General features: G+C 35.2%; 1 protein-coding gene across 1 annotated transcript; it reads right to left on the reverse strand.

Annotated features, from left to right (window-relative positions):
* Positions 1-7174: 7174 nt before the first annotated feature.
* On the reverse strand, positions 7175-9483 carry LOC110734713 (putative uncharacterized protein DDB_G0277255). Its single transcript, XM_021914852.1, has 2 exons — positions 9478-9483; positions 7175-7891 (listed from the first exon to the last, which is right to left on the reverse strand). The coding sequence occupies exons 1-2, from the start codon at positions 9481-9483 to the stop codon at positions 7175-7177; spliced, it is 723 nt and encodes a 240-aa protein (XP_021770544.1).
* Positions 9484-22398: the final 12915 nt, after the last annotated feature.

Genomic DNA, 22398 nt, shown 5'->3' on the forward strand with positions numbered 1-22398 from the left:
TAAACAATTGGGGATTAAGCGACAAGGTTTTGACCTTAATTATGGAAATTGTAGCCGGCTGTAGTGCTTTTATGCAAAAGTCGGCTGCAGACCAAGATTTAATTCACCGCCTGTATTGCCTTGGGGCAATAACCGGGTGTATCCTGATTTCAACAAGGTTTTGACCTTGTTTATGGAAGTTGGAGCCGGCTGTAGTGCTTTTTGACAAAAGTCGGCTGCAGATCAAGATTTATTTCACCTCCTGTATTACCTTGGGACAATAACCGGGTGTATCTTGATTTCGATAGGTCATTCGAACGGCCATGGGTTATCTTTAACCTAATTGGTTAAAACCGTTTGAGTTTATCACCCGTAGAACAATGTACCACCCGGAGGGGAGATGTTCTCTTCGACGAATTCACCCAAATGGGCGTCGCCGGACGCCTGCTCATGTTGGAGCAGGTGGTTTAAAATATGTTGGCCATTGGCCTTTTGAATAACTAAGTTCGGTACTTAGCCTTCTACTCAATTAGAGCAAACGGGTGCCCGGTTGTGCATTGCACAGGTGGGACTTGGTAGTTGCCCGGTATGCATTGCATAGATGGGACTTTTACAAAAGATAATTTAAAATAAAGTACTCTTTCATTAATATACTCTATTTACAAAATATTTACAAGTCCTTAAAAGTAGTACTTTTTCAAGTTGTCTACATTCAAGGTTTTGGCTAGCCGCCTGCCGTCTGGTGTTTCCAAGCAGTAGGTGCCGCCTCTAACTTCTTCAAAAATCCGGTAGGGACCCTCCCAATTAGGGGTTAGCTTCCCTTGCTCAGTTGCCCTACCAGTTGCCTCCATCTTCCGTAGCACAAAGTCCCCCACTTTGAGGGGTCGTTTGTGTACTCTTTTGTTGTAGGCCCTCGTCATTCTGAGACGGTATATCTCATGACGCAAGGCGGCATTGCCCTTGCGCTCCGATAGTGAGTCCAATGTAAGACGCATGGCCTCCCAATTAGCCTCTTCATCATAGAGCATGACTCGGAGTGTTGGCTCATAAAGTTCGATTGCCAGGACGGCTTCAGTGCGGTATGTCATGAGAAACGAGGTTTCACCGGTTTCCCCTTTTTTAGTTGTTCCGATGGCCCATAGGACATGAGGCAATTCATCTGCCCATAGACCACCAGCAATTTCAATTTTCTTCTTAATGTCGTCTGAGATGAGCTTGTTGAAGGCTTCAACTTGGCCGTTTTTTTGGGGGCGGCCAACGGATGCAAAGCAATGTGAGATCCCTTGATCTCCCAACCATCTCTTGAGGGTAGGTATTTCAAACTGAGGGTCATTGTCAAAGACCATAGACATAGGAACCCCAAACTAGGTGATGATGTTTATCCAAATGAAGGAGATGACATCCTTTGTCTTAATTCCCTTGACAGTAGGAATTCTCTTATCCCATTCGGAAGGGACCACCTCTGCCTCAACCCATTTGGTGAAGTAATCTACAGCCACAAGGATGTACCTCCGCCCGCCTGTGGCAGGCGTATATGGACCTAAGATGTCCATGCCCCATTTTGCAAATGGAATTGGGCTGTAGATAGCCGTCAGGTCTGTAGCCGGACGGTGTATGAGCTGGCCAAATCTTTGGCACTTGTCACACTTTTTCACCATTTCCATGACGTTTGTCTCAAGCGTAGGCCAAAAATAGCCTTACCGCCTGGCCCTTTTTGCTAGAGTTCTACCGCCTATGTGTGATGCACAAATACCCGAGTGCAAATCCTCTAGAACCTCTTTGCCCCTTTCAGGGGTAACACACTTCAGCAACGGCTGGAGGTAACCCTTTCTGAAGAGCTCCCCCTTGTAGATCTCGAAGCTTAAAGCTCGCTTTTTCAATGCTGCCGCTTCTGAAGGGGCACCCGACAAGGTGTCGTCTACCATATAATCCCGGATGGGGTCCATCCAGGCAGAGCTTCGATCAAGAACTCCAATGGGATCATGTTCAATGCTTCTTTTGTCCATGACTTCCCAAAAAACTAACCAAAGCGTATCACAAGTAGCGGATGATGCCAGTTTGGACAAGGCATCCACCTGATTGTTTTCTGACCTGGGCACCTAACTTAGATGGAATTGGTCAAGGGTCCCGGCCTCATCTTTGACCGCCTGCAGATACTTGAACATCGCCGGATGGGTGGCCTCATAGTCACCATGGTATTGGCTAACAATCAGTTGAGAATCTGAGCAGGCGTCAATTTTTCTTGCCCCTGCCGCCTTACACATGCGTATACTGGCTATCAGGGCCTCGTACTCCGCCTCGTTATTAGAGGCCTGGAACTTCAACCGTAGTGCGTATTCATATTTGTCCCCTTTCGTAGATTTACAAATTACGCCTGCACAACAGCCGTTCATAGTAGAGCTCCCGTCTACATATAACTTCCAAACCTGATCAACATTTTCCGGCTGTGCCGGTCTTGTCATTCAACAATGAAGTTGGCGAACGCCTGACCCTTCACTGTCTTTCTAAGCTCGAAAGAAATTTCCAGACTTTGTAATTCAATAGCCCACTTGAGCATTTTGCCGGATGACTCCAAGGTTGTCATTGGCCGCTTTAGTGGTTGGTCTGTGTAGACCACCACCGGATGTTCCAAGAAGTATGGCTTTAACTTCTTCAATGCCATGAACAGAGTGAGGCCAAAATTTTCAACCAGGGGGTATCGCAGCTCAGCATTCCGGAGAACATGGCTAATGAAATAGACCGGGAGCTGAATGTCGTCTCTCTCAGCTAGGAGAACGGCACTGAGGGCATGATCTGAGACGGCCAAGTACATGTAGAGAACCTTTCCTGCTAAAGGGCTGACCAGCCGTGGCAAAGAGTGGAGGTGCTCCTTCAATTTCTGGAATGCCGCCTCGGCATTCTCCCCCTCATTCAAATCTAGTCTTCTTCTTGATTGCCTGGAAGAAGTAGAGGCACTTGTCACCTGACCGGCTAAGGAATCTCCCCAATGCTGCCAGATAACCGGTGAACTTTTGGACTTCTCTGACAGTGCCGGGTGACTTCGTGTCAATCACCGCCTGCACTTTTTCCGGATTGGCCTCTATTCCCCTTTGATCAATTAAGAATCCGAGAAACTTCCCAGACTCAACACCAAAGACACACTTTTTGGGATTAAGCATGACCTTATGCCGCCTGAGGGTGGTGAAGGTTTCTCGGAGATCAGCAAGGTGATCCGTCTGGAGCTTGGATTTGACTATCATGTCATCAATGTACGCCTCTACATTCCTTCCAATTTGATTAATGAAGACCGTATTAATCATCCGTTGAAAGGTAGCAGGCGCATTCTTCAGCCCAAACGGCATCACCGTATAACAGAACAACCCTTGATCAGTGACGAATGCCGTCTTTTCTTGATCTTTTTTCCACAAGGGTATCTGATGGAAGCCTGAGTAGGCATCCATGAAGCTCATCAAGGCATGACCGGCTATAGAGTCGACTAGACTGTCGATCTTTAGAAGTGGATAGCTATCCTTCGGACATGCCTTGTTCAGATCTGTGTAATCAACACACATCCGCCAGGTCCCATTCGGCTTTTTGACAAGGACCTACCCAATCCGGGTAGTAGCATTGCCGAATGAACCCGGCATCTAGTAGCTTCTTGACCTCGGCGGTTGCCGCCTGAGATCTCTTCTCACCATGGTTCCTTTTCTTTGGCCTAAACGGCTTCTAGTTTAGATCCATGGCAAGTTTGTGGACAGCAAGATCCGGGCTGACGTCTGGCATCTCTTCCACTTCAAAGGCAAAGATGTCTTTGAATTCTTTCAGCAGTTGGTGCACGTCTTCACCCAACTTTGCAAAAGCAACCGTCCCCACTTTTACAGTTCTTTCCAAATAGCTGTCGTCTAGAATAATATCAATACTATCACCAGCCGGCTGGGAACGGAGATCCTCTGATCGTTCCCCAATCAGTGATTGCTATTGCTTCTCTTTTTTTACGGTCACTAGGTGGTCCGCCTTTCTCTTTTTGTCGGCTGCTATGGGAGCAGGCGCGGCTTCCTTAAAGTCATCAAGGTCAATGGGTTCCTCGTTTTGGCCGGCTGTTATAGTAATCGGCTTGACGTAAGAGAGGTAGCACTCCCTAGCCGTCTTCTGATCCCCGTTTAGGGAACCCACTGACCCATCATCCCTCTCAAACTTGATCAGCATGAGGGATGGGATGATGACTGCCTTGGATTCATTGAGGGTAGGACGACCCAAAATAAGGTTGTATGCGATTAATTCCTCGACCACCAAAAACTTGACGACCATGTGTCGTCCTTCCCCCTTCTCTCCTAGCCGGATGGGTAGGTTAATCCTACCTACCAGATGCACCACTCCTCCCCCAAAGCCAACTAGGGGGTGAGGAGCCTTGTGCATACAGCTACGCTTGTACTTGAGCTTTGCCAAGCACTGATAGCTGATCAGGTCAGACGAGCTCCCAGTATCGATGAGGATCCGGCCCACTCGTTGGTTGGCAACCTTTCATTCGATGACAATTGGGTCATCATGAGGCCGCCTGACCATACCCCAATCCTTCTCAGAGATGAAGACCTCGGGGAAGGTGTCTTTCGACGCCTGGCCCTCATCCTCTGAGTTGGCCAGCTTCCGGATGTTATCCTTGGTACCCCGGATGGTAGGACCACCGCTCGCGAAGCCGCCTGCTATGGTGAAGATATGCTCTTCATCAGTGTCAGAGCTCACAGCCGGCTTCTTCGACGGTTGTCCATTGTTAGTTTTGGGGTTACCCTTGGACTTCACCAGGTAGGACTTCAAAGCCCCTATTCAGCTAGAAGGTCCAATAGCCGCCTGAGGCTGTAGCAACCATTGGTGTCATGGCCGACATCCTCATGGAACTGATAGTACTTGCTCTTGTCCTAGTTCTTGATGGAACTCTTCATTGTAGCCGGTTTTTCAATTGTTAACCGGTCTTTGATCTCCATGAGGATGGAGGAGCAGTCCTTGTTGAACTCGTACTTGGGGACGTACGGTTCCAACTTTCTCAGCTTCTTCTGGGACGGCTGACCAAAGCGATCCGCCGCCCAGACTTCTTTTCTTTTCTTGCTCTCTTCTTTTGTGGCCGACTGAGCAGACCGGCTTTCTTTCCTGTCGGACCTCCTAGGTTCCGACGAGTGCTTGATGGCACAAAGCTCCATCGCCTGTATATAGGCTTCGGCTTCCATCAGCGCCTCTTGGAGGATGGAAACCCTCTTGCGGACCAGGTCGAACTTAAAGGTCGACACATCCTTCAGACCCTTGAAGAAGTCTGTGTGTGCAACTTCGTCAGACAGCCCCTGAATCTGAATTCTCATCAAATTAAATCGCCTGACGTAGGAGCGTAGTCCCTCTTTGTCTCCCTACTGAATAGCCTCTAAGTCGAGACTTGTCTTTTTAGCAGGGATGTTCATGGAGAAGTTGGACGCAAACATGTATGCAAGCATCTTAAAATTGTTGATGCACCCGGCTGGTAGGTTGCCGAACCATCGTTGGGTTATGCCCTTCAATGTTGCCAGGAAGCATCGGCACCAGGCGGCATCCTCCAACCCCTGTAGGTACATGAGGTTGGTGTAAGCCATTAGGTGGTCTTCCGGGTTGGTGGTACCGTCGTAGGTACCGACCAACACATTCTTAACCTTGGCAGGCTGAGCTGCCTCGGTTATCTCCTGGAGAACGCCGACGGTTGTTCCCCAAGGTTTAGCGGCCGGAGCTGCCAGTCCATAGGCTGGACCTGCTGTGCCGCCGGACTCTCGAAGAGGGTCGGCTGCATGTATGGTGATCCATACGGCATGTATGGCTGTTGGGGCACATACGGAGCCGGCTGGATGATCTGAGGGCCAATACGTGCAGACATGCCGCGTGACTGACTCCCTTGGTTTGTCTCCAAATACTTCATTGAAGTATTACGAAAACTGTGTGGGTAACTCGATGTTGAGACCAACACAGACATTTGTTGACTTCTCTTCTCCTAGATGAACATACGGGCGTCGGAGTAAGTCTTTTTTTACCCATGCTGCTGAACTTTCCGAATGGCCTTCCTTTGTCCTGATTCAGGGAAACGAAGTTTGGAGAGGTCGATCAGGGGCCCATCCGTCCCCTTTGGTTTAGGGTGAGGAGGTAGGCACCCGGTCTTTGAGGTGCTTCTTCCCGGAGGGAGAAGGCTTCTTTGCCGACTGACCCTTGTTTGAGCCAGTTGAATTCTTGATTATGTCCTTGATTTCCCCCTTGAAACTCGTCATGAATTTCATGAGCTCGTCTCTGGTGACGGGGGTTGTGCCCTCCGCCGCCTGGGGTTGCCTAGCAGGCTTACCGGCTGGGTTGCTGGGACCAGCTTTGTCTTCACCCCGTTCCCTTGTTTCTTTGGAACGGGTGCGTCTTGTACGAGATGACCCGTCTGGGGCCACATAGGTGTCGAACTCATAGTCGTCACCACTATCCTGGTCCGTATGGACCTCAGGCTCGGCACCATTATCCTGGTCCGGATGCCATCTCAGAAGTACTCTCCCCACAGACGGCACCAAATGTTTCAGGGTTTTTGGAGTCCCTCGGGAGAGTTACAATTCTGGGAATGCGCGCCGACCGTCTGTACCTGCAAAACCACGAAACTCCGGTTGGGTGGAATTCCGCCTCTGGCGATCAAGTTAGAACGTTTCCGGATGTATAAAAGTGCGGAAAGTAAATGGGTTTTTCTCTCTGATTCAGAGAGATTCTGCAATTAGTATTACTCGGTTTTTTGGTGTTTTATATTTATGAGTGTTTGTGTATGTTTGTTAATGTGCAATAAATGAGGAGTTTCCTCTATTTATAGCAAATGAAGATCTACTCCCCTATTAGGGTTACAATGCCATGTGTCAGCACCCGATTGGATCCCATTGGGCCTTTCAAGGGCTGCCACATGTCAGCTTGTTATGGGGCCACGTGGCATAGGGGTTTTTTACCCCAAACACATGGCTTGATCAATATCAGTAGGAGTAGACATAGAAGACTAACCCGTGTAATATGCTTGATGAGGATAAGCACCAAGAATACCCTGTTGAGAAGGTTGTTGTCGTTGTGTGGGAGGACAGTACTGCCAGCCTTCTGTTGGGTAAGGACAAGGAGGAGTAGCCTATGGTTGAGGCCCCCAAGGAGTCCACGGTGGGTAGAACCACTGACCCGGATAAGCTGTGTTTGACCCATGTTGCTAAGCACTATTCTGATTATTAGAATGAGCAGGCTGCCGTGAACTGTTGGTGTTGTTACGATTGTTGTTGTTGTTGTTGTTGTTGTTGCAGTTTCTAGAATTTTTGTTGTTGCGAAAATGTTTCACACCTTTGCTGTGGTTGTTATTATTCCCACTGTAATGTCCACCATTTTCAGCAAGAGCCATCTCAGACCCGAAACGAAGCACAGAAGACCCATCATCATTGCTTTGTTCCTCAAGTTCCAACATCGAACGCAGCGTGTCAAACGAAGGTAGAGGATGAAGGTGTTGCACAGAAGAACGGAATTGCTTATACTCATTAGAGAAACCCTTGAGAAGTTGAAGAGCCATTCGATTGTTCGACACCGTGTCGCCGACATTACGTTGGCTGTCAGCCAGTACTTTCAGACGAGTACAATAAGGTTTTACACCAAAAAATTGCTCCAATCCGGTGTTGGTGAATTGAGCATCCAAATGTAGTGCTCTGGCAGACTTGTTTAACTGAAAGAAATTCACCAAACGATTCCAAACATCAACAGCCTTATCATCGGGATTGATAATAGTGTTAAGAAGGTCGTTGGATATCGTACCATATATCCAGTGACGAACTATGTCGTCCAAACGCTGCCACAAGGTTGAGTCAGTAGGTGTGGCTGCCGAGGAAGGAGCAGTAGAGGAAGAAGAGGGAGGTATTAAATGATCAATGACCAAGTATGCCTGACAATGGAGTTAAAATAATGTGGACCAATTGTTGAATTGTGTGCCATCGTAATCGAGGACGACTGGAACACAGGTCTTGATATTGGCCACAGTGGTTGCGGGATGAAGCTTGGTGATGTCTACCATGGAATATCAGAAAGGTGCGAAAAGAGAGGAAGGTAGTTTGGAGGAAAGAAACTAGCCTGATACCATGAAAGAGTCTGAATTCTTGATTTGCTTAATGCGTGAATATGCTGTATATACAAGATAATACCAAGATTCTAGCCACTAAACTAGGAACTAATATCCTAAAATTTTGGAAGGCTATAATATGGTATCAAGAGCAGATTAAATTTTGGGACCGTTCAAAAAAAAAATTATCCCCTGCCGATGGGTTGGAAAATTAAACTCACCGACGGGATACATAAATTTTATCCTAAAATTCCGCTGTGCAACTTTCTTTTTTTTTGTTGGTATACATGATTAATCCATCATATATATGATGGCATGTGATTTTTTTTTTTTTTTGGAGTATGTGAGTGAACTTCTCCTATACTACATCCCCATGGAGATGAAGAAAAGCCACGTTTGGCACAATTTTTTTATTTATAAAAAAAACAAAACTTTTTTTCCGCTTCCGCTACTACCATGGCTACAAAACCCTTTGTTGACACCGACAAATGATGGTGACCATATTCAACTTTTCTCTTGAATAGTTTCAAACCCAAATCAAACATCCGCTCAAACCCTTTCGGCACCAAGTATTCTCTCTACCACGGATAGCCAACTATCATTTTTTCTCCAAACCCCTTAGAAGAAACAAATCCATAATTCGGCACCATGTAGTCTCTCTACTAAGGATAGCCAACTATCAATTTTTTTTTCTTCACACCCCTTACAGAGAAACAAAATCATTTTCGACAACCCGTAGTTTATCTATCAAATGTTGTCAAGCATAGACTTATTTCTCCAAACTCTTTTTGAGAAACCCACTCACTACCTTGTGCTCTAAGATTGGCCTCGTCTACAGACCGTCCATCTTACGGGGCGTGTTCAGGAATAATTGTATTTCAAGATTGGACTTTCCCTTCGGGAAGGTTAAGTGATAAGCTTAGCATCAGTATTTGTTATTAGTCATTATCTTTGTATTTTGTTATACTAAGTCAAAGCTTATCCTAGTTTGTTTCCTTTTATCTAGCCAAATAATAGGGAAGTGATATACTTCTTGTTAGCTTAATTTATGTTAGTTGTTATCCCTCTGTATGGCTATATATACAGCGTTGTATTCCTCTTTATAACAAAAAAAAAATATGATTTTTTTTTTTTTTTAAAAGTCAGAATTCTTGATTTGCTTGATGCGTGATTATGCTGTATGTACAAGATAATACCAAGATTCTAGCCACTAAACTAGGAAATAATATCCTAGAATCTTGGAAGGCTACAATTATGGGGATTTGACTATACATACTCCATAATTATCTAACATATTCAAAATTCAAAAATATTCTATCTTACAAAAATATTTACAAAATATTAACAGTCTAACAAAAAGGTTTAGAGGGAAACTGGGAGGGGCAAAATAAAAGTTTTTTTTGGGCAAATACCATCATTTCACTAAAGGCAGGGGCAAATGGGCAATAGCATCATTGTACTATTCATTTGAACAGTAGCTTATAAATAGTGTTTACTAGATGGAAGCCCGTGCGATGCACGGTTTTTTATACATAAATCTCATTAAAGAGATTTTTTTCTTAATTAAACCCTATAATTTTTTTATTATTTTGCTTGTTAGAAAACGGATAATTTGTTTTATTTTTATGCAACTTATAATGCGACCTTAATTTACTAATATTAGTTATATGAAAATTATAAGTATGATAGATATTAGAATAAAATCATAATCCTGTTCGTATTTTTTTAACCTATGATTCGTTTGTATAACGAAAACACGTTGTTCAAATATACATATATAGTTATAGAATTACTATTTTTCTTTCACAAATAATTACTTAGACCACCATTATTCTTTTACTCCGTATCAACTTTATACAATGAAAAATTAATAAAGTAAACCCAAAACTATAGGGTTAAAATAAAGACGGTGGGAGTAATAGTAAAAGATATGACTTTATAAATTTTTAAATAGTTAAATGAAATATATATATATATATATATATATATATATATATATATATATATATATATATATATATATATATATATATATATACTACCATGAGTGTTGCATTATTAAAATTAATCTAATTGAATAAAATTAAATCTTTATAATGAAATTTCATTATCATATGTCTTAATAATAGAGTTATATGTATACACTATTACAATGATTTTTACAATAATAATATAGATATTCTACCACAAACTATAATAACAAAAAATAAAAATTATCAGAGACATCTCTTACAATCTTTATTTTTTTTTCCCTACTATTGTAACATTATAGTTGACTTAGGGTATGTTCTGATTTACTGAACTGAGCTGAGGTGAACTGAACTGATTGAAGCTGAACTGAACTGAATATTTTATGAGAGAGGAAAATTAGGAACCGAACATAACTGAACTGAGCATAAGCTGAAGAGAACAGACCCTTACTTTTCCAATAATTTCTTTCAATTGGCGCATGGACATAATCCCTTCAAATACAGAATAATTAATATTAAGTTACAATTAAGTTGTTTAACAAAATTTAATACGATAAGTAACATAATTAGATTAGGTAAAATAAAACAAAACATACATCTTATAAAATAATGAATAACAATCAATTTATTTTGTTTACCATCCGAAAGCCTTGATATACTTACATTATTTTCAATATTTTTTGTTAATCAACGAGTTAGACCTGAAAAAAATTCACACCATGAAAAAGTGTAGATAAATAATATTCACATGTTTGTGTTTTTTGTATAGTATATATATATTGTCTATTTACAATTGAAAAAAAAAAATCAAAATTATATTTTTGAGAGGACGTATACAAATCTTTAATATCATCCTATCTTATATATTTGTGGAGTAGCAAATAAATCTCTTATAAAAATTTTATCTAATCATGAAATGGGTTGCTAGATAAGATAAAAATTGAACATTATTGTTTTTTTTTTAAGAATATTGATAAAGACTGAACATTATTGCTATTTATTTTTTTGAAGAATATTGATTTTTTTGAAAAAAATTGAAGAATATTAATTAATTATAATAATTTATATTTCTTTTAAAAAAATTTTAAGAAAAAAATTGATTGAACGTTTTCTTAAAAACAAAATGAACATATATTTTCCTTTTTCAAATATTTAATTTTAAAGTGTTTGTATATAATAATTGTATAATTTATAGTTTTTTTTTAATTTAAATCCTAATATCAAAAGATCATCTTTTGAAAAAGATAATTTTTAGTTTTAAAATAATTTAAATAATAAATCATTATTCGTCGTTTTTACCTACGTGGCAAAATTTTTAAATTTCATTCGTCACTTTTGCTTATGTGGCAAGTGAATTTTTTATTTCTAAAATAAATACAAATCTAATTTTTAATTGGTTAAAATAATACCGTGCGATGCATAAATTGTCATACATATATCTCAAGAAAAGATATTTTTCTATATACTCTAAGTTTTTGTTTTTGTTTTTATAATTGTTTGATTTATTTACAATTTAATAATTTCAGACAAAAAAAAAATAAATAATAATTTAATTAAAATGATATTGTCAAAGCATATTTTTTTTTGATGTAATTTATAATGCCACTTAATTTATTGTTGTTTTGTATTTTATTCGTTGTTGTTGGTTATATGACAATAGTATGATATCTTTAAAAAAAAATTTAAATATGATATTTCATTGATTACATATTAGCATAAAATCTTTAATGTGAAAAGATAATAATTTTTTATTTTTAAAATAATTTAAATCCTAAATCATTATTCGTAGAACAAAATCAAAAATAAAAATATAATTATAATAATCAATTTTGAAAAAAATTGTAGAACAAAGTTGACTTTAATTGAGGGAACGTAATCACCCTGTAATTAAAATTAAAAAATTAAGTTAATTTTATGACTTAATTAAGCTACCTAAATCACAAAAAATTTGTTTTAATCATAAAATTAATTGATAAAAACTAAAAGGTTCATTAAAAGATTTAATAAATGTAAACGATTTATAAAGATATAATACCTTCTCATCCAATAAGATTATCAAGAGAGAAACTCGTACTTTGATATTCCAAAGATTTTTGCTCGAATTTAATTCTCTGATTAAATTAGATATGCATGTAAAAACAAAATTCAGTAAACAAAACATAAACATATAATCATTAAGTATCCCAAATAAACACAATTTAATCAATAATCACAAATATACATTTAAACATGGGTTTTAAAAATTAGGCTAAGAATTACCCAGTCATTGATGACCTAATAAAACTGACACAAATTAATGACACAAAATTTGCTTGGTTTGGTTTTGTATTGATACGAAATTTTTTTGGTGTGATATGATACATCAATTTATAATGGTAAATATCACAAATTTTAATTTAATTATAATTAAGGAATAATTTTTATTTCTTATCATAAACACTATCAAAATTTATCTTATAATAGTAGGTATATAAATCCTATATCTAAAGATGATTAGTTTAAAAGATAACTTTTAGTTTTTTAAATAAATTAAATCCTAATAAATCAATATTCGTTGTTTTTACTTACGTGGCAAAAATCTTAAATCTCATTTGTCACTTTTACTTAGGTGGCAAACGAATTTTTTAATTCTATAATAAAATAGAAATTTGATTTTTAATTGGTCGAAATAATGTCTTTGCTTATGTGGCGCGCCGAATGCTCTTAAAAAATGACTACTTTATATATATATATATTAGATTTGAACAGTGTTGGAACTATAAACTTTTATAGAAGGGTTATAGAATTAGTAGCTCCTAATCCATCCATACCAATTGTTCTGCGTATATGCTAGAGTAGGAAGAATAAAATAAGATTAAAAAAAATTAAAAAATTGCGTCATTTGGTTTTATATATGACGTGCCTCTTTAATTTGATCGTGATTCATGAATATTTCTATGATCTTTTTTGTCTGGAAATGATTAGGTTTCAGATCAATTTTATTAATAAATAGTCTATTTAATTTGCAACTTTTATAATATTTGAGAGTTACTTGCAACTCGGTCTAACTCACCATTTCAGCCTGTAATTTAAGAAAAAAATTTGAGATGACCAATACGACTATACGTACATGAGTGTTAATTATATAAAATCTACAATTAAATAAAAGAAACAGAAGTACATTATTTTAATTAATTTGTCTATTTATCTTATATAATCTCTGCTATATATTAAAGGTGTCAATTTGGATATTCGGATCGGATTTAGTAAGGTCGGGTCAGGTTAATTTTAAAGTTGAGTCATGTTAATTTAATGTGTTTACACAAATCGAATATTTTTTGGGTCGGTTTCGAATCAAATCGGGTCGGGTTATGTGTGATTTTGACACCTTACTATAAATCGTATGTCTAATAGTGAGATGAGTTGCAAGTAAATAAAATAATCTGAAGAAGTACAAATACAAATAGTACTCCCTCATTTTTCTAATAAAAAATTACATTTGCCCTTTTAGTTGTTCCCTTATAACAGTTTCAATTATTTTCAATATTATTGTAAAATTTATTTACACATTTACTCTCATACAAGCCCGCTTCCAATGCAGCTAGTTTTATTAACATAACAATTTATCTTATTATAACTATATTAATAACAATATATGACAAATCTATTACAATATATATAATAATAACAATATATGAAAAATCTATACAATAATATGACAAATCTAACATACTCCCAATGCAACTACTTTTATTAACATAACAATTTAGCTATTTCCAATGCAATATTTTTATGAGAAGGTATTAGGTGCGGACGTCCTCACGCAAATTTAGTGCGGCAGGCTTGGCCGATACATTTTAGTTGTTGGCTGATATGTTTCATTTGTTTGCTGATATGGTTTTTGTGTTGGCTGATATTTTTGTTCTTATTGATAGGTTTCTTTTGTTAGCTGATATCAAACATCATTTGGCTTATATATTTATTTAGTTGGCTGATATGTATATATTTTAATTGTTGGCTTATATGTTTCATTTTGTTGGTGATATGTTTATTTTGTTGGCTTACCCGTTGCTTTTGTTTGCTGATTTCATCCTTTTGTTGGCTTATATGCTTTATTTGTTGGCTGATATGTTACGTCTGCTGGCTGATAAGTACCTTTTGTTGATTGATATATTTCTCTTGTTGGTTGATAAGTATTTTTTGTTGGCTGATAGGTTCCCTTTATTGGCTGATACGTTTTTATTAATGTCTAATATGTCCCTAATATTAATTGATATCAGACATTTATTAGCTAATATGTTAATTTTTTTTTTTTTGCTTATATGCATCATTAGTTTTATTTTACTCCATTTTCTCCTTTCTACTCACGCAACTCCCCTGTTGCCCCCAAAGAAAAACTCCACTCATGCAACTCCATTCACGCAACCCACACCTTTTCACTGCAAATCTGTAATTACCGAGCATCACCTCCACCGCAAAACATCCCACATCGCCACCACCTCCACCGCAACAACAAACAACAATAAATCAACCCACATCGCCACCACCTCCACCACAAAACAGCCGCACCTTATCACTACAATTATCCAGCCACCGCCATCGCTTGCGTCCCGATCTTCCATGTCCAGTATTGCCGATCGTCGTGACCCAGAACCTACGGTGGCCGGATCTTCCATGTCCAGAACTCATGGGGGCAGAACTCAATGTTCGACTTCAATTTGGTTGAAGGTAATGACATTCTTCCTGCACCTCCCCAAAATCACCCAATTGCGGCACTACCTCCAACCACAAATCGCAAATCGCAGCAATTGGTGGTGCGAAATCGCAAATCAGATCACAAATTCTCAAATCGCAAATCACAAATCGCCTACAAGTAAATCGCAAATTGGTGGAAGAAAGAAGAAAGAGGAGAGAGAAAGGTTCACTTTTCTGATTTTCAAACAGAAGAAAAGTGAAACAACGGAAAATGGAGAATGGCCTATTGGGTGCGGCCGTCCGCACCCAATAGTTTGTGTATTTTTATTTTCAATATTGAACTAATTTCTTAGTATTTGATATATATTGATATCTAATTATTATTTTCCACTATCATATTTTCAATCGCGTAAAATAAAGCAAACGTAACTTACTTTTATAAAAGGAGGGAGTATGGGATTTTATTAAATTTAATATTAAGGGTGCGGGTGGACAGAGACGTACTTCAGACAAGAATGGGATTTGGTTGTCCGACAAGTTTGGGATTTGGTTATCCTCTTTTCCTTTACTATAATAACTATATTAATTAATGCATTAATGTCATAACGTGGAGAGCGTAGTTAATTATTATTTTATTTTTAATTTGTTTAATTTGGGTTCACATTTTCAGGATTTGTTAATTTGATCTAATCCCATCTAATTTGAACTGATATGATTTAAACGAACTTATTTCCTTTGATTTGCTTTAATCAGAACTATTTTTACAAATCTAATATGATGTAGGGCATGTTCGGCACTAGCTTTTAAGTAGCTTTTAGGTACCTTTTAATTATTTGACTTATTCAATTTACTTAATAGAAGTTAAAAACATGAGTGTTTGACAATATAGTGGTGGGAGTAGATTTTAGTTGTTAAAGAACCTTTTATGAAAAGTTAACATTATTAGCTTTTGAAGATTGAAGGTAGCTGTTAAATTTTTTCTTCTATGTTTTTCAGAATTTTACAGCTAACAACTAGTCAACAGCTATCTTACCAAGCACACATACTTAATAATTTATTTTTACCACTAATAGCTTGTTGACAACTAACAGCTACACATATAGCTATCAGGTACTACCACAGCTAATAGCTACATCTTGCCGATCTTGTGTTAATTATTTAGGATTAAGATTAAATGTGTTTTTTTGAAGATTATATTATTTATGTCTAATATCATAATCACTATTAATAAAATTAATTTGTAAATTTGTATTACGCACCACTGCCATTGTAAACAAATAAATATTACAAATATAGGATTAGGTTGAGTGATTTACTATATTCATATATAATTAGGCTAGCTCCCGTGACACTCAAAGTAATTCTCAATTTTGTTTTATCAATTTATCACTACATTTAAAATTAAAATAACTTTTTTTGAACTAATTGTGGATTAAATTTGACCAAAAAATTATTTCTTATCTTTCTAATATATATTTATTTAAAAACAATATTTTCAAAAAATACCCCAAGTTTTAAATTATTTACCAAATGCCCTTGTTAATTTCAAAATTTATCAAGCACCCTAAATTTTACTAAAAAAACATTATATATACTTAATGACTAACTAATTAGCTCAGTTAATCATTAGGATCAACTAACCTAATAATCCTACTGTTATAATTAATGTCTCGGTTTACATATCCGAAATCTTATTGATTTAGGTGTCGAGGATAAATTTTCAATTAAGGTTTTGGGAGGTCATTTAATCTGAGGTTAAAATTGACAAAAACAAGTAAATCATGATGGCAAGATTTATTGGGTTTCCGTGCCCGAGATACGTCTTCGCTTACGTGTCTCGATTTGTATGTTGGAAAATTCATTAATTAATATTTTCGGGGATCAATTTATTCTTTAAAAGGTAGATTTTACATATTTTGAGTTCGACTTAAAAAATCGATAGCTCGAAGCTCCTCCAGCTTTAGAAAATTAAGCTTAGGTCGAACTTGATGCTCGCTCAACTTGAACTCGAAGCTCACCGAACCTAAGCAATTGAGCTTGGTTTAAACTCAAAAGCTTTATATAGAAATCGCTCGGAAGCTCGATTAATAAACTCTTGATATGCTATAAATTAACTTATTTTTATCAAGTCTTTTTAATTGATAAATGGAATTCCCTCAAATAAAGCCCCCATGTATGACAATAACCCCCAAGACCCAATTTTTAATAAATAATTTTATGTTGTATTATAAAAAGAACATTTATTAATATAAAAGAAATTTGAGCATGTTCATGAGAAACGAGCCGAGTATAGTTAAGGATAGGTTAAGGCTTGGCTTGTTAAGATCTCGAGATGAACCTGAACTCGAGTTGATTGAATTTTACACTTGGCACTACAACTTATAATAATTTGGGAGAGAAGAGAAGAATTTTACATTGATCTCCAATTTCAGAGTATTCCTAATTTATGTTAGTTTATACCTTTTGTTTAAGTGTTTCAGTGTCAATTGATACGTAACTCCAAATACTAGGGTTTGTTTGGTTCTTAAACTAGAATGGATTGATTTGAAATCTCATATTAGCCTATTAGGGATTAGCTAAGGAGGTATTTATGGATTCTAAATCCCATAATAGTTAGAAGTTGTTTGGTTTATATGCTAGAATGGTTTTTACATTTTCTTAATGAAATAGAATGTGAATCTTAAGGGGTCAGATGGGTATGAGATTTAGAAGATGAGGACATGATGGGGTTGATCTAGAAGACTAGAACTCTACTAGCTTTAGATGCAGTGATGTGTGCGTTACCCATTTCTTAAAAAAATTTACATCATAGACATAATTTAGATATCAAAATCTAACGAGTTAAGAACAAAGATGGTCCAATATGCTGTAATGTTCGAACGAAAACAATGGATAAAAGTAAACCAATCAATTTTATGACAATTATTATCAAGTAGAGTAAGATTTAATTATAACGGAGTAGATATATAGTTAATAGCTATTCAATCAGTATAACCAATAATAATGTTCAATCAATTCATTATTTAATAAATGTAGCATATGGTTATACAAAAGAGAGTATAAAAGAATACACGATATATTGCAAGTAAAAGAATAGAAGATGGGTATTTTTATACATCAAATGAGCGAAACAATTAAATTTTTAGGAATATTTAATTTTTAGGAATTAATTAGGTAATTAGTGATTTGTAGATGAGAAAATTGATAAGTGAAAAATATAATCTTGTTGTTATTAAGGAAATTTTTTATTTAATTGATTGGGGGATTGATTTTAAAATCACTGATTGAAAATTTATAAAATCAAGGAGTATTTGATATCAAAATTTTCTTAATTGTAATAGAAGATAATGGGCTAAAATATTTTTAATATTGTAATATAAGCTTCCCCCCTGGCTTATACATCCTTTGTTATCTTTTAAATGCACTACTTCTTATTACACGATTGTCAATGCGTTATTTCAATCATTAATATCTTTTATTACCAATGTGGAAAAATTAAAAAAAAAATTATATTAATAAACTATAAACCAATCGACGAGTTGAATCTAACAAGCTTTCACATGACGATATTTTTCCTTAACTATGAATTAGAAAAGCTAGTCAAAGTGGTGTATATAAATAGTGTAAAAGTCAAAGTGTTGCATTATAAAAAGAATGGAGAAAATATAATAAAGATTTCCCATACGATTAAAAACCTAACTAAATAATAAAATAGATGCAATGGATTTTAACTCTATTCCAACCTATTTTAAAAGATCCAACTAAACAACTCCTTAAAGAATCAGCTAGTATATAAGTATTTAAATTTGATTCTACACGACTACCTGCAATCTCATACTGCTCTTTTTTTTTTTTTTTTGCTCCACTTGACTTTTCATGGTTTCCAAGACGCGTTTTCAAACGTATATATCTTCATTTTCATACACGTAAAAATTATAAAAACATGATATTAATAAAAATATAAAATGAGACAAATCTAACAAAATCTCACATGATGATTATATTATATCTTATAGATTAATGGTAACTTATATTCAAGGTGTTCAAAATTTGACCCAAATAATAGCTATGTGGCAAAAATAAATGGATGGAGGGAGTAACTAACAAGGAAATCTTAGTACATACCCAGTATGTATGATGGGTATATTAGTCATTTTGTATGAAACTTTAAAAATTCAACAATATATTTTGTTTACTAGAACCATCCATAGTAACATTGAAATCTTAATGGTACATTCACATATCAAATTAGTACCAATGAAATTTACATTTTTCTAGTAGTATAAATAGAGTTTATTTTATTTTATTTTATTTTATTTTATTTATTTTTTTTTTTTTTAACATGATACTCCCTCCTTATTTTATTACTTGCTTTATTTCTCTTAACATAGAGTTGTAGGAGTAATTATAGAAAATATTAATTGGGTTGGTTAAAGAATAAGAAAAATCTGAAATAGCAAAAGTGGATAGGAGAGAGAATATGAAAAATATTAAAATATAATATGCGGGGACTATTAGTGGGTAGGATAAAAGTAAACTATTGTTAAATGTTTTCAAAAAATAAATAAAAATGAGCAAGTAATAAAATACGACCGTAAAAGAAAAGTGGAACAAATATAAAATAGTGAGGAGGTTAACTTCAATGATGTGTTATCTGATGATATCATTATGACTTTAATCATAATATACCTAGTATATGTTTTTAATTCTACACAAACTATACCATTGAAATTTAATTTTTTTTAAAATGACAAAAATACCCCCATGCTATTTGATGCTCATATAGCACGGTATGTACCCAAAAGGCCAGAATCCCTCCTAAGTCCGGTTAAATATTGGCGCATAGCTGCTATTTACATGGCAAGTAAATAGCAGCTATAATACAAAATAGTGATGGCTTTTTTTTTTTTTTTTCCTAGTGGTACAAATATAGTACCACTTTGACCTATAATGACTATAAATAGTACTACTAAAATAACTTATACTCTAATAGTATAAAATACATGTACATTATTAGTACATTAAAAATACCATTGTAAATATAATAGTACGTTAAAAATACCACTGTACCAATAAAAAATCACAAAAATCAAATGAATTTACCAGCTAGCTCTCCTATATACATCATAAACAAATAGCAGCTATGCGCCTAGTAGCGCTCAAAAGTCCCACTCCTAACTAACAGAATAAGTATTGGCGCATAGGCCCTATATATTTCACTTGCAAATAGGATGACATTTTTGTAAATAATGGGAATCTGAGAAAAATCGGTGGTAGAAAATATGACGATAAAATGTACCACTACATGCATAATAATACATAATACTATAATAATACCCAAAAATGTACCACTGTACTATTAATAGAAAGAAAATGTACCACCGAATCTCCGATTGTCCTCCTACATGCATACAAAATACATAGGCCCTATACGCCTATATTCACTCTAACTAACATGGCTGGCTGACAATGCAATTAAACTTCTGTATAAATAAATAAATAAATAAATAAATAAAAGACAATGCATTTAAACTTCTTAAGTAACGGTCCGCAATTAAAAAAGAGTAGTTAGTTGGAGTGGTTGGACATGACGCTAGAGTCTCCCGCCACAATATTCACGTGATTTCGTTTTATCTGACGCAGATAGCAAATTCACTCTTCAACCATTAACAAAAGTAACAATAAAAAATTACTCCTTTTTTTTTTTTGGATTTGCTTATTTGTCGAGATACAATTTTAAGCATTAATATCTTTAATTAAAGGTTAGTAAAAATTATGAAAAAATTAATTTACAAAAGTAGACATTATGACAAATCCAATAACATATTATATGATCATATTTATGTATTATATATTGATAAAAAAATTAAGTCAATGATGACATATGAAGAGTGGAAAATCCTAACTCTAGCTTTTAAAAAACACGGATGGAAAATTCTGTAATACTCCATCCGTGTTTTATTACTTGCTCAATTTCTACATTTTGCACTATTTATTTGTAGACCTGGTAATCCTGACCCAACTTGAATGATCTGACTCGCAACCCGAATCATTGACTCGAAAATGACCCGAACCTGAACTAAGCCGACCCGACATGAACAAGACCCGAAGTGAAGTTGACCCGATTTCCAAAATGACCCAACCCAAAATTGACTCGAAACCCAAAGTTGATCGAACTCGAAGTGACCCGAAACGACACGATCCGAAATAACCCGACCCAATTTGACTCAACTCAAAATAACCCGACCCGAAGTGACCCGATAGGTACTCACGTGTTGTATTTTTGGTGTTTTTTTCAAAGAAACTAGTATTTAAATTTGTGATTTTTTTAATGAGAGAATTGATCAAGTTATGTATGCCTTTAAAAGTGAAAATAGGGGGAAATTTTTTAATAACGAACATATATATGAAAAATAATCCCTTAAATTCGAACTTTCTTAGCAAAAAATTTAGATTGCAACTCTTGAACAACATTGAAAGCTAGTCATGCCTACTGCCATTCGTATTTTTCAAAATATCTGTCAATTCAAAAAAATTATATGCCAATTACATGAAGCAAAACAGGAAATTAAAATTTTGGAAGATCTTGGATTAGAATTTAATTAGCGACTAAACTATTTGACTGAGACGAAATGAGGAAAAAACAAAGATCTACTTTGTTTAATGAAATTTACTGCTGGTAGAATGCCCAAAAAATAAGTGCATTAAAAATCGATTAACAGTATATATACTTAGATTGAGTGGAACGGAAAGATGCAAACTTAAAATTGTAGAAAAAAAACAGCAAAATGATCACACATACAATTTAATATTGCTTTTGACACATAATTATGACTTAAATTATTCAAAAAAAAAAAAAAAAGAAAAAAAAGAAACATACCTTGATGATTGCGAAAATAATTCAACAAATAATATCAATTGAAACCAAAAACTTCACAAGTTGACATAAACCTAGAATGAATAAGCAAATTGAAAATAAGTTAAAAACTATATACAAAATCATGAAATGCATTGTACTTTTTTTTTGCTAATTTAGTTTGTAAAAAAGAAAGTAATTAATATTAGAGTAATGAATTAGTGCTTTAGTTATTAAAAATTGGGGATGAATAAAATTAATGAGGTAGAAAGAAGGGAAGCGTGATTACATTCATAATTAAAATTTAATTTTTTTTTTTGAGAGAACTGAAATTTAATTAGAAAAGAAAGTAAAATGCATTTTGATTTGAACAGTTAACAAAAATGAAAATTTGATTAAAAAAAAAAAAACCTAATGCAACCCTTCATGAAAAAAATTAAATAAAAAACTAATGTAACACTTCATGTATAAATTAACTGAAAACTGAGAAGTGAATAAAACATTGTTTGGGGAAAAACCGAACAAATAGAAAGATAAACATCAAAGTTTTTTTTTTAATTTTTTTTGGTGTTTATAAAAGATTGATTTTTTTTTTTTTTTTTTGGTCTTTATCAAAGATTTTTTACTTAAGCTTTAATTATTATTTTTAAGAAAATAAAAAAATATATATGAAAAATTAAAAAAGGACACGTGGACACTCTAAATTTCCTTGTTTTAAAATAATAGTATAGGTTTACTTTAGTTTCTAATTATTATATAAAAGTTACTACTATTATTGAAATAAGAGAGAATTTTCCCACAATTTTTATAAGTGAATTTATTTTTGGCAATCC

Source organism: Chenopodium quinoa, unplaced genomic scaffold, assembly GCF_001683475.1.
Source record: "Chenopodium quinoa cultivar QQ74 unplaced genomic scaffold, ASM168347v1, whole genome shotgun sequence".
NCBI classification, from domain to species: Eukaryota; Viridiplantae; Streptophyta; class Magnoliopsida; order Caryophyllales; family Amaranthaceae; genus Chenopodium; species Chenopodium quinoa.